Source organism: Polyodon spathula, chromosome 15 (assembly GCF_017654505.1).
Source record: "Polyodon spathula isolate WHYD16114869_AA chromosome 15, ASM1765450v1, whole genome shotgun sequence".
Taxonomy (NCBI): Eukaryota; Metazoa; Chordata; class Actinopteri; order Acipenseriformes; family Polyodontidae; genus Polyodon; species Polyodon spathula.
In genome coordinates, this window is record NC_054548.1 from 24185233 (window position 1) to 24197886 (window position 12654).

The window sequence follows — 12654 nt, forward strand, 5'->3', positions numbered from 1 at the left end:
GCACTGCAGGGGAATGTAAGTTAAATGACACTTAATGAGCACAGGATAAGGGGATGGAACAAATGATTGCTGCTTAATTATAGGAGTCGGCACAGTCATTGGAGTATGAGGATGTTGCAATTTACGGTCATAAATGTAAACAGGCCAGCTGCAATGTTATCAGTCAAAAGAAGAAAGTTGAGACCTCTTAACATACAAGGGTGTGTATTTCCATATTATCAGCATGGAAATGAATAACCAGGAATACTCTTAAAAGTATTTACTTTTGGACAGTGTCTCTAATAAGATATTTATACTGTGACTGACTTAGCCATTAAGTCACTCCCTAGGTTACCTGCTGATCCTTTAAACATGTACTTCTAATTTTAGGTTCAGCTTGCTACTTGATATTTTCTCGTGGTGGTTCCACGGCTTCATCTGGTACTGTATTGTAACCATATGTATGCATGTCTGCACTTCTACCCACTAAGGATTCACACGAAAATGTTTTGTGGATATTGTGCGCCTTTCCGCCTAAAGACACTCATTCTTCATGCAAGATTTACAGTTCAATACTAGGAATCAGGCTACCTTATTTTGTCTGGTGGTAGAGCTCACAGAAGTGTTTTGGTACTGTAACATGACGGCAAGCTGAATTATACTGCGTAATTCTGAATTTGAACCTTTTTGTCCATGAGGCAATGGTTTCCGTGACATTGGTCCCTTGCCCAGGTTGTGTGTGGTAGAATTAAAAAGCCATCCTGTGTTAACCAAAGTGTCTCTCTGTGCCATTTGGCAATGTAATTGGAGCATTGACCAGTCCAGTTCCTTATGTCATCTTTCCACTGTCTTAGTTGTGTCCCAGGTGTTTTTTCATGACCAGACGTTCTCTGCCATTTGCTTCATTGACCACACTTTTTAAAAACAGAATACAAATGTTTAATTAATTACACATGTTTATTACCTAACACAAAATCAAACTTTCCCTCAAGCAATTATTGAGTACTATTCAAGTCTTACAATGTTATTTTAATGTTGAACCTGTCATTGTCAGACTAACCAAAAGCACTCATTGTTCTGCAATTTTTTGTCTTACCTTTTATCTGTTTTGATATGCAATAATTTTGCATTAACTTCCTGATTTTTCACTCTTATTCCTGGACAAGATTTTAACCACTAATGTCCTCCAGTCTACACAGCAGTAGATAATAATTAAGTCAGTGTGATTTAACTTTTTTTAAGTAATTGTAGGTAACAAAAATGATTCCATAAATGTACCATTTTGCACTTACATTAGCCACGTCACAAATTTGCAGTTGTAAAGGATATGCATGTTATAGCACACCTGTATTTCATTTTTAAAACATGATATCTGGTACTACTGAGTTAAAGGAAGCTGTCAGTTTCTATGCATTATTCTGTGGTTAACAGTTTTCACTTGCATTTCCTGGGTTATTTCCCCTCAGCAAGTCATGTTACTTGCTGAAAACATGTCAGTCAACCGGGAAAGCAGCTCATTGATTATTGACTGCAAAAGTAGCCAGTGAAGAGGTGGAGTCAATTTCACTTTCCAGGGGAATTGACCCAGGAAGTGCAAGACTGCCTATAAGAATAAGAGATTTCTTTTAATCTAGTATATATAGTATCTGATATCCCTGTTTTAAAATGAAAATACATATTTGCAATAACATTTCTTTCTTTCAGAACTTTATTTTTGAGATCTCAATAATAATGAAAGTCATGGAGAACATTTTTCATTGAAAAAAAACAAAACGTATATACATTTAAGTAGTAGTAGTTTAAAGTAAAATGAGTTAAGTTGTATTTAAGGACCAAACACAACATTTCCACATTGGAGTCACTGTAGTAAAGCTCATAAAATACAACTTATTAATTTAGCACAACAGTTTACAGGCAATGTTAATTGTTACATTTAAATGATGTTCTGCCATAGTGTGGCATTGTGGTATTGTAGATCTGAGGCTTAACATTTTTAGATTACCACAAAGGGGCACTAATTACTGTTGAAACCTTCTTGTAGAAATGTGCCTGAATCCATGCAATTGTCAAACTGGTACAATACATAAAACGTTGTCTAAAAAAAGAACGTTTGAAGAATTTTAGATAAGGGTGCAACTTTCATGAACTGCCCATCCTATAATTGTTGATGGAAAAATTAGTTAAATTACTATGTTTAGCTAATATGAATCTAAATTCAGTTTACATGCATTTTTACAACTGGGAATCAATGCTACTGTGTGCAGAATGCATCACACATGTGTGATGTCTGATTAAAAGGAATTAACACATTAATCCTGTTTACTTTCAACCCCCCCCCCCCCCCCCCCCCCCTTTGCTGTGACACACCTAAATAAGCTCTGGTGCAACCAATTGTCTTTAGAAGTCAGATAATTGAATGGAGTCCACCTGTGTGCAATTAAGGTGTTTCACATGATTTCAGGTTAAATACACCTGTCTCTGGGTGGTCACACAGTTGGTTAGTACATTTCCTAACAAAAATTACATTGTGAAGACGAAGGAACATTCAAAGCAAATCCGGAATAAGGTTCTTCAAAAGCACCAGTCAGTGGTAGGATATAAGAACATTTCCAAGGCATTAAATATCCCCCGGAGCACAGTAAAGTCCATTATTAAGAAATGGAGAGAATATGGCGCAACTGTAAATCTGTCTAGAACAGGTCGTCCTTAAAAACTGAGTATCCGGGCGAGAAGGGCACTAGTCAGGGAGGCCACCACGAGGCCTATGGCAACTCTGTAAAGGAGTTACAGTCTTCCACGGCTGAGCTGGGAGACACTGTGCATACAGCAACAATAGCCCGGGTGCTTCACAAAACTGGCCTTTATGGGAGACTGGCAAAAAGAAAGCTGTTGTTGAAAAAACTCACACCAAATCTCAGCTGGAGTTTGCCAGAAGGCATGTGACAAAGTGGAAGAAGATTCTATGGTCTGATGAAATCAAAATAGAGCTTTTCGGCCTCAACACTAAGCGCTATGTTTGGTACAAGCCTAACACCGCACATCATACTGAGAACACCATCCCTACCGTGAAGCATGGTGGTGGCAGCATCATGCTATGGGGATGCTTCTCTGCGTCAGGGCCTGGAGAGCTTTTGAAGATAGAAGGCAAAATGGATGCAGCAAAGTACAGAGAAATCCTGGAGGAAAACCTGCTGAAGTCTGCAAGAGACCTGGGACTTGGGAGAAGATTCATCTTCCTGCAGGACAATGACCCCAAACATACAGCCAGAGCCACACTGGAGTGGCTTAAAAACAAAAAGGTCATGGTGAGTGGCCCAGTCAAAGCCGGAACCTCAATCCAATTGAGAATATGTGGAAAGAGTTGAAAATTGCAGTTCACCAAAGGTCCTCATCCAACATGACGGAGCTTGAGCAATTTTGCAAAGAAGAATTGCAGTGCCCAGATGTGCAAAGCTGCGTAGAGACTTATCCAAATAGACTCATGGCTGTAATTGCTGCCAAAGGTGCCTCTACCAAATATTGACTCAAGGGGGTGAATACTTACACAATCAATTATTTTCTGTTTTTGTTAATTTTAGAACAATTTGTAGATTTTATTTTTCTCTTTGACATTATGGACTTTTTTTTTTTGTTGATCAGTGGCAAAAACTCCTAATCTATTTTGATTCCATGTTGTAACACAATAAAATGTGGAAAAGTCCAAGGGGGGTGAATACTTTTGAGAGCCACTGTACATCGTTTTTTTTTTTTTGTTTGTTTTTTTTAATGATATTACTATTTGTTCTAATGAACATCTGTTTTTTATTGCTTTTAAAAGTAGTTCCTGCTAAGTTTGTACTTTTTAGAGCTGTGCTAATCCAATTTCAAATTGTTATATAACACATATAAATCTCTGAAATATGGCTTCATAGTTTAACACAGATTTATGAGTAAAAATACATAGGTTGGTATGAAGGCAAGCAAGTACATGGTAACTAATTTTGGCCCTAAAGTTGCTTTGGATTTTTGAGTTTATTTTAAAATGTCTAGTATAAATCACTAGCAGACTGCAATATTGAGCACAGGAATACTGTCATCTCCTCTTTAGAATACCTTTCCTTTGGTCTGAGTTGTAAAAGCAATTTGGCAAATCATAAGCCCTGGAAAGTAAGGAAGGAAAATGTATAAAGGCTACAAGTTTTCTTGGCTTTGCAGTATTCTCTCAGGATTGAATTCCTTTTAAAGTGTGTTTGTTTTAATTTTGAGGTGGTTCATTACAGTTAAGTATTAAAATGTTCTTGGTTTACATTTACATCAAGAAATGTTTCCAATGTAATTGTGAGACAACTTTTAAAAGTAAGACCGCAAATATAAAACCCAATCTAAAAAGGCATTATTCAACTAAGGCCCTGTCCACATCTCGTACCATACTCACATGTTTTAATGAATCCTGCTCAAAGTGTCCACATTAAAGTTTCATGTTTAGTCGGGCTTAATGCATGCAAAAACTATCACAGCAGTTTGGTTACAGTTCCTAGCAGTGCATTGTATAAATATGGCCACACCACTCCATTATCCACCATTTTACAACATAAATCTAAAAATTGTACAGCAGTATTGATAGTCATTTTTCAACTCCTTCAGGTGCCTATTCTGAGTACTGTATTTGTAATGCCCATGCGCCAAAACATATCGGAAATCATTTCTGATAAACCACACTACCTGATGCGATCTAATTTAGAACTTTGAAAGGGAGGGTTTCTAAATGATTGCTTTCTCCATAACAGAAGTTGACATTATTTTGTAGGTCTTTCAACATTCCTGAATAAATTATCATAATCTGCTTCAGTGTATGTTCCTGGTTAAATATTTAATGTAATTACAATTATAGATTAGCATTTACTGTTCTTATATTACACATTGCTACTGTACATTTATTATAAACTGCTTATCGAGAGTATTGCCAAATGTGTAGTGACATTTGATTGTTTATTGCATGTTGTGACATAAAAGGCAGCTGTTGGAAATTCTGAAGGTCTGTCGGTCACTCTGAAAGGTAACAAAGCCTGCCATGAGTTATATAATATGTAAATGTTGTCCTCACTGGGTGAAGAGTGTTGCAGGGGGGACAGATCAGTGGTTACACTCTTATGTACCAGATGTACAGTGCTTGGAGGTTAGGCATGATTCTAAGACCCATTTTGAGGCAGGATTTAAAACATTATGCAGCACAATTACATTTACTGTAGCCATATTGGGTTATGTGACATTTTAGTCAGGTAAAAATCGGGTTAGTTAATCCTCCAAAGTGCCGTACTGCTTTACGTTGCTGTTCCATACTGCTTCAGGTTGTATGAGACCACGTAATTTGAGAGATCCAGAAGTAAACAGTGACACGTTTGTGAGAGGAAGGTGAGCTTTTAATTAACATTACTTGTTGAATTGTCGCTTTTAGTATTCCGTTCAGTAGTGCTTGTTGTGGGCAAACTCAACAAATGGAGTATAAAATGGTTGATCGAAGCAGCTATGTGATGTTGCATGTATAACATCTGTGTGTGAAACAGATGCACCACAAAGCCACTGTGCAGCCATCGGAGATACTGCATTCTTGATTCAGCAACACTTGGCTTCAGAATTTAAACTTTAAATTCCTAGCCAACAGGGACAAAACAGCATCCTTGACAGTGAAAATCTTTTTTTTTACTTCCAAATTGCAAGGGGTTGCTGGGATACCATCTTCCACTAACCCACAATACAGTATGTTTAAACAACAACCTGTTCAATTATCCCAGTTTCATAACTCGAATCTGGACGATGTAACCGGATTGGGCTAGATTTCAGGTAACATGGTTTTGAGTTTGGTTCTCAAAAATGGTTGTGCTAATACTGACAGGGCCTTGGTAAATTAACTAAATCAATAAGTAACAGATTGCTGTTGTTTTTTTTTTTTTTTGCAAGATTAGAAATACCCTACTGCAATAAGTGCATTTCAGTCAGTTTTATAATCCATGTCTCATTTTGTCAGTCTCTTCTGTAGAAGTTTATGAATACAAATAAAAAAAAAAAAAACAGTGACTAGCAGAGGGTTCATTCTGGTGAGCCCACAGTTCTAGCCCAGAAATTGAGACAAGTGCCAGGAAAATTCATTCCAAACATTCATCATATTTCAATATCTTGTTGCTATTATCTCCAGCATACATGATCTTAAACAGTGAATGTAATACACAGTTGTTATAATTCAATACCATATTTAGGCATAATCTGCAGTTTAAGGATTGCTGGGTAAGGCAATGGTATGTACGACCTTGCTGCATTTCTAGATTAAATGTAAACTGTTTGAAAGTGGTCCATTACACCAGAATATGAGAGAAAACCTGAGGTAACAACCAGCTCCTCAGAACAAAAACAGGTCATCATCACTAACCTGCTTCAATTGGAAAATTTAATCGAAACCTTAGTCCTTCAGCTAATGTCTTTGGTATACCTGCTGAAGTTGAATAAGGAAGAATATATGTGTAGGATGAACAGAAAACATGATGTCTAAAATGCTTGTTACAACTCCTGTTTTGGCATGCATGCACCTTGTGCTAAAAAGTCTGTATATCTTCTTTGCTCATGCTGTGCAATCCGTTCCAGTACAGTTGTAAAACAACAACTACTCCTATATGTTTCCTTCACTTGAGGATTTTATGGTTTCCGGAAAATTGAGTAACAACTTATAAATTGAAGCTAATGAGTTTGGCTCATGTGAGCACTAGGGGTTTATTTTGAAAGGTGGCCAGGAAAAGAAAACAGTAAATGTAATACATTGTAAAATTCTGAAAATACTTAATGGTGGTATATGTAGCACAGGTAATGAGACAACTGTTGGAAACAATTAATATGTAGAGTACATGTAATTGGAGTCCAGTCTTAAAAAAAAAAAAAAGGGGGGGGGGGGGGGGGTTGTATAGCTTCGAATAGTTTTGAATTTTGGGAGGTATATAAATGACAATTTTACACTGTTCTATTCTAAATAGCACTGTATAGTAAAAGAACGTGACATTAATATGACACATTATATTGTAAGTAGTACATTTGTAAGGGTCTTTCCAAAGTGATCATTGAATACAGCAAGAGTACTCTTTCATGAATATTCTGCAGTTTATATATATATATATATATAATTTTGTATGGGTACTGTGACTGTAATTTGCCTCTAAATTCTTTTAATTTTAGTATCTCCTTTTTGGTCCCCTTACTATGAAACATAAATTGACAGCAAGAAATTAAAAGCACTTTGTCTGTGAGTTTGCTGTTAAAACAATTAGATATTTATCTGTTTAAACAATCAAAACTTTAAATGTTTTTGGAAAGGGAATAAAACTTTTTTTTTTTTTTTTTTTTGTATGATCTTGGTCCAGCACTGATTTTAGTAATGTGTCTTTTGGAAATCAATACATCTTTCTTTATTTCTAAATATTTCCTCAGGAAAAGCTCACTGACATGCATCTGGTTTGCAGATGAAAGAGATACTTGCACAAAGTCCTTCAATTGAGGTTAACAAGCTGGTCCACAAATTAAGACTTTATAGATTAAAAAAAAAAAAAAAAGCTGTATACTAGAACATTGGCGCTGTATTTGCATATTTTCCAGCAGATTGATATAGAACAGAGATTAAACAGTTGGAAACATAACATTTGAGGTTCATCTGAGCTTTATTGGAGACTAGAGATCCACTTTATATTGACCAAAGTGTGTATTTCTACTTGCTTTAATATGATGGGGATATGTATTTTAGTGACATGCATTTTCTCTTTGCATTTTTTCATTTTTGTCTCTATTATTAATATACTCTCAAGTATAATTGTTGGTGCTGATTATTTTAGGTCCTTGGCATTTGCACAACAGAAGAGAGATGCAGTTTTTGGCATTAATTCTGTATTAAATATACAGAACAATACAGAATAGAACAAGATAATTTAATATACAAAATGAAAGAGGTTAAGGGGACATCAAGAAAATAACAGTTTGGCACAAAAAGGAACCTGGTGGGTCTGTTTCAGTATATACCTGTGAAGGGAACAAGACAGTGGAAGAAAAACAGCTGTCTGATCTCTCTTATTGCTTGTTTTATTCTCTTCACATGCTTTTTTTCCTAGTTATTTTTTTAATGAATTCTTCAGAATTAATCAGAATCAAGCATTTTGAAGCAGCCCAACTAACATAAGTTTATGGTATAAACTTATTTTCCTCCCAGAAACTATTTTAATAAACAGCTAAATTATATCAAACTTACTGCAGCTGGTTTGCATTTCTGTTATGTTATTATGGACAGTTGTTGGCGTTTAGATAATAGTGATATTCTAGTATTTAGTACTACCAGGTAAGATTCTCAGTTTCACGTATAAAATATTACTCCCCCCAAAGCTGAAGTAGCGCCATTTGTTTTATTGCAGTCTTGTTTGCTCCATTATTACAAGCCATGTTATTTTTTCTCTGGCTTGCCATTATTGGTCTGAGCAATTAATCGGTGACAGATCCCCTACCATTTTGTACTTCAGCAGTTAAGGAGACGTGGTTTTCCATGAAGTGAGCATTACAGATATGCGGTTCCATATTTAACCTTCTGAGCAGCAGAGGAGATGTGGGCCAGCAGGATAATTTAATAGCAAAATATTTTTTTTATTTCCTAATATGGTTCTTGAAAGTACGCTAGCTCATTTGTCATCTGATAGAACAATGTTAACTGCTGAAATTGGTCTATAAGCTCAAATGAGTCTTTCTGTATAAAAATCTGTTGCTTTTTGTCGTTAACTCATATTAGGGAGCGGACCTGCTTGCAGTAATGCATGTTCTATTTTTTTATTATTTATCCATCCAGGGAGCTAATGGTAGACCCGCTACCACCTGAACCACTAATGCCTCATAAACCATTTCATATGTTCCTTAATCAGAATCTAACAGCGCTCTTCACTTTGACTTGTGACCTAATAAGGCTGCCATAAGTTTCTGAATGTGTACTCTGTGCAGCTGTCCTCCTTTAGTTCTCTAGGTCAAGTTCGAGCGTCTTTTCATACAGTTTTTATATACTGTTTTTATGATTTCCCAAGTTGGGTATAAGTATTCTGTCAACGGAATATAATGGTGTTTCATCTTTTTTTTTATATATATATATATATATATATATATATATATATATATATATAATATAATATATATATATAGATATATATAATATATATATATATATATATTCGCCTCTGCACGCTGCACAGCATCTAGCAATGTATTTGTTTACATTGGTTTTGAAAACATATATATTGTTTAAAAGCAAAGAAAAAAAAGAAGGCAGTCTGAAATGTCTTGGTTTTGGTTAGGATTTGTGTAACTCTAGTACATTTGTTTTGGAAACCCCAGACACCAACAATGCTGTTTTTTTGTCTTTGCTTGTCATGTTGCTCTTGCTCTCATGATAAATGAGTAGTCTTGATGCTTTTCGATTTTAATTAGTAAAACTTGTTTTACTTGTTTTCTTACCAAAAATAATTTAAGAAATCATTTCTAGTCTGTGTAGTTTTTACGGTCTGTCCAGTCTCCAGCTAGGGGTCGCTGTCAGTCAACTCAGTGGTTCCTTAATTGGCTAATGTAGTTTTACCATCAGCCATTTCATCCTGTTCTGACAGATTTAATTGGCTGAAGCAGCGCTAGAATGCTTTAATTCGTTGAAATGACTGTCAATCAAAGACCGACTCTGCACTTTCATTTGCCAGCTACAGCGTCTGTCATTCAAAGTGCTTACTTTGAAATTAGCGGGTTAAGTTGTAGGTAAGCTTTTGATACTATAGGTATATACGGTGACAGGTACTAGTTTGATTTGAAAATGGGATACAAATGGAAAACACTTAATACACTGATCTCCGCAGCAGGACGAAGCGGGCCAGTCTGCCTTGCCTCCAGTGAGTCCAGCAGTGTTTAAGCAGGAGAATAATAAGTGCAAGTTAGTTCTGTTCAACTATATATTTAATGTTTTGTTCTGTGCATATTATTTTTTACTTGTAAATATATGCTATAAATGTCTGTGCAGTACACTTTATATGCTGCGTTTTCTACGATTTATTTGACAGTTTTTTTATTTGTATAGGAAGGAACTTTAGTTTTACATGGTATAGCTTCGCTGTGACCAAATGTTATTTCAGTTTGAATGTTGGTAACCGTGGTTGTATTGCATGTTGAATACGATACGATTAAGTGTGTTTAATATTTTGACAGACTGGACATGCCAGTGTCTCAGCTTTCAGGATCTATTTGTAGAATTTAGATGATGATGATGATGATGATTTGGCTTCAACTGTTTTATTAGTTGATTGTATTCTGGATATAAAAAAAAAGTCACCCTGGAATTATGTTCCCCTGTAATACTCTCCCCTTAGTAGATAAAATACCAATTTTTTTATATGTGAAACTTTTTGATTTATTTCTTATATCTCCATGAGTTTTGTAAGTGCAGATTTACATTTTTACCACATTAATTTAATAATAACAACACAACAAAGTTAAAACCATAAGAACTATAAATAATGATTGCATTATTTTTTATGCTGACTTACCAAATGTTTTGGAGGCATGGGTGGCTGGCCCCCTACTGTACAGCATAATCCTGGTTGTGATGCAGTGGAGGGCCCCTTTATTGGGTTACTGCCATTTTTAATGGAAAAGATGAAAATGAAGTTCTGTTTTTAAGATGTAGTAAAATCACAAGCAATTGGACTAAAGGACTTAGAATCTGGATGCAGATGTTGATTAGCTCTGGCTATCAAAAGTTTTTTACAATTTAGTAAAAAGATTTAAGTGTTTGAAATACAGTTTTAATCACATTTTTAGTGTCAAACTCTGCATCCTTTTACATAGTAATTGCAAGGTTTCCTTAAGTATATTTGTACAGTATCATGTATAAGATAGAACACATTTATTTGTGCATTATTTATATTTATTGGTGCATATAGATTTTTTTTTTATTATTATGTATTGGTGTTACCAATTTCCTTATCCAGACTAAACTAAAACTCACGGCCAAGATGATATAGCATTAGAGAAATACCAATATCGCATGCATCTTCTCATAAATCATTTTCAATTTTAGGATTTTTAGGATTATTACAAAAAACATGTAAGCTCAAATAGTCTTGTCTAGACATCTTCAATGACACAACTAACTGATGGTGTCTATCTGTGTAACAGGTCAGATGTACCAGCAGTACCAGCAGCAGGGTGGCTATGCTCCCCAGCAGCCCCAGGCCCAGCCACAGCCTCAGCAGCAGTATGGATTGCAGTACTCTGGTCAGTAAAACCAAATAGTGTGTACAGAATGGTTTTTTGGCAAAAGCATACTGTATGCTTGTGTTCTGATTGATAAATGTATTGATTAAATGTATATTTTTGTATACACACAAAAAAATCCCAATAATGAAATGTTTCACTGTTTGGATTGGCAGTCTGTCTGACAGTGTAATTAGGTTGGGGAGTTCCACTCCTGCTCTTAGTATCATCTCTCTTAATGTGATAGTTACTGGAAGTCTTGTAGATTTCATTCAGGTTCTTTTTTTCATTATGTTTTCCAGCAGGTTACACTCAGCAGGCAGGCCCTCAACAGACGCCCCAGCAACAATTCCAAGGCTACAACCCGCCAACATCGCAGGCTGCTGCACCTGCCCCTGGTTTTGCAGGGCAGCCCCAGCAACTGCCATCCCAAGCTCCACAGCAGTATCCAGCGGGCTCCTTCCCTCCACAGAACTACACCACACAAGTCTCTCAGCCTGCTAACTACAACATGCCCCCAGCCTCCCAGACAGGCATAGCCCCCAACCAGCCAGGCGGAGGTTACCAGCCCCGACCAGGCTTCACACCACCTCCAGGTAGCACAGTGACCCCCCCACCAAGCAGCGCAAACCCCTATGCACGCAATCGCCCCACTTTCGGGCAAGGCTACACCCAGCCAGGCCCTGGTTACCGGTAAAACCCCTCCTCCAGTCTGCCTATAGAGCTGCTCAAGTAATCCTTTCCATCCTGATACAGTAATCAAGCAACAATATACATTGTTTGTTTTTTGGATAAACTTAAAAAGTGGAGCAAATGTTGTTTTCAAATTCAAGTAAATACATACAAAATATACGTTGTTTCTGCTAATGGAAAGACCAAATAGGGTTTATTTTTTTGTTTTGAAATGTATTGGTATCATAAATAAATACAAAAACAGTTTTTTGGAACACTACCTAGATAGATGCTAAAATCGAAAATAACGAGAGTTGTAGCCTGACTTGTCTGATGGATATTAACTTCTTAGCTTGAAGATTAGATCATGGATTTCTTTTTTCTTTTTTTTGACTTGGTTTTTACTAATACCAGACTGTTGATTCATGATCCCATGCTGTAGGGACATTGTGTTCTGTAAAAATTGTTTTCTTGGAAAGCTAATAAAGGTAATGAGATTCAGCCCTTTGTTTTAAGTTTTGTTTTTAAACATGACAATTTTTACTTCACTTATTAAAATCTTGATTTCCAGGTTGGATAATCATTTGCCTCATATCTCCTTGTCTTGTTTTTATTATACATAAACATGAAAAACTGTAATAAAGTAGACTTTACACAATAAACTTGTGTAAACAAGTGTAGAAAGCTGTATGCACATATAAAATTGTAAAACATAAATAACTAGTT

General features: G+C 36.0%; 1 protein-coding gene across 2 annotated transcripts in view; it reads left to right on the forward strand.

Moving 5' to 3' along the window:
* Positions 1-12429, forward strand: part of LOC121327975 (protein TFG-like) — a 41679-nt gene extending 29250 nt beyond the window's left edge. Inside the window, exons 7-8 of one of the 2 annotated variants that reach the window (XM_041272371.1) lie at positions 11179-11277; positions 11562-12429. In XM_041272371.1, coding sequence (XP_041128305.1) covers positions 11179-11277; positions 11562-11953 — 491 coding nt within the window. In that variant the 3' untranslated portion in view covers positions 11954-12429. Of the gene's footprint in view, positions 1-11178; positions 11278-11558 lie in introns of both variants that reach the window. The other variant, XM_041272370.1, reaches the window with a different exon arrangement.
* The last annotated feature ends 225 nt before the right edge of the window (positions 12430-12654 follow it).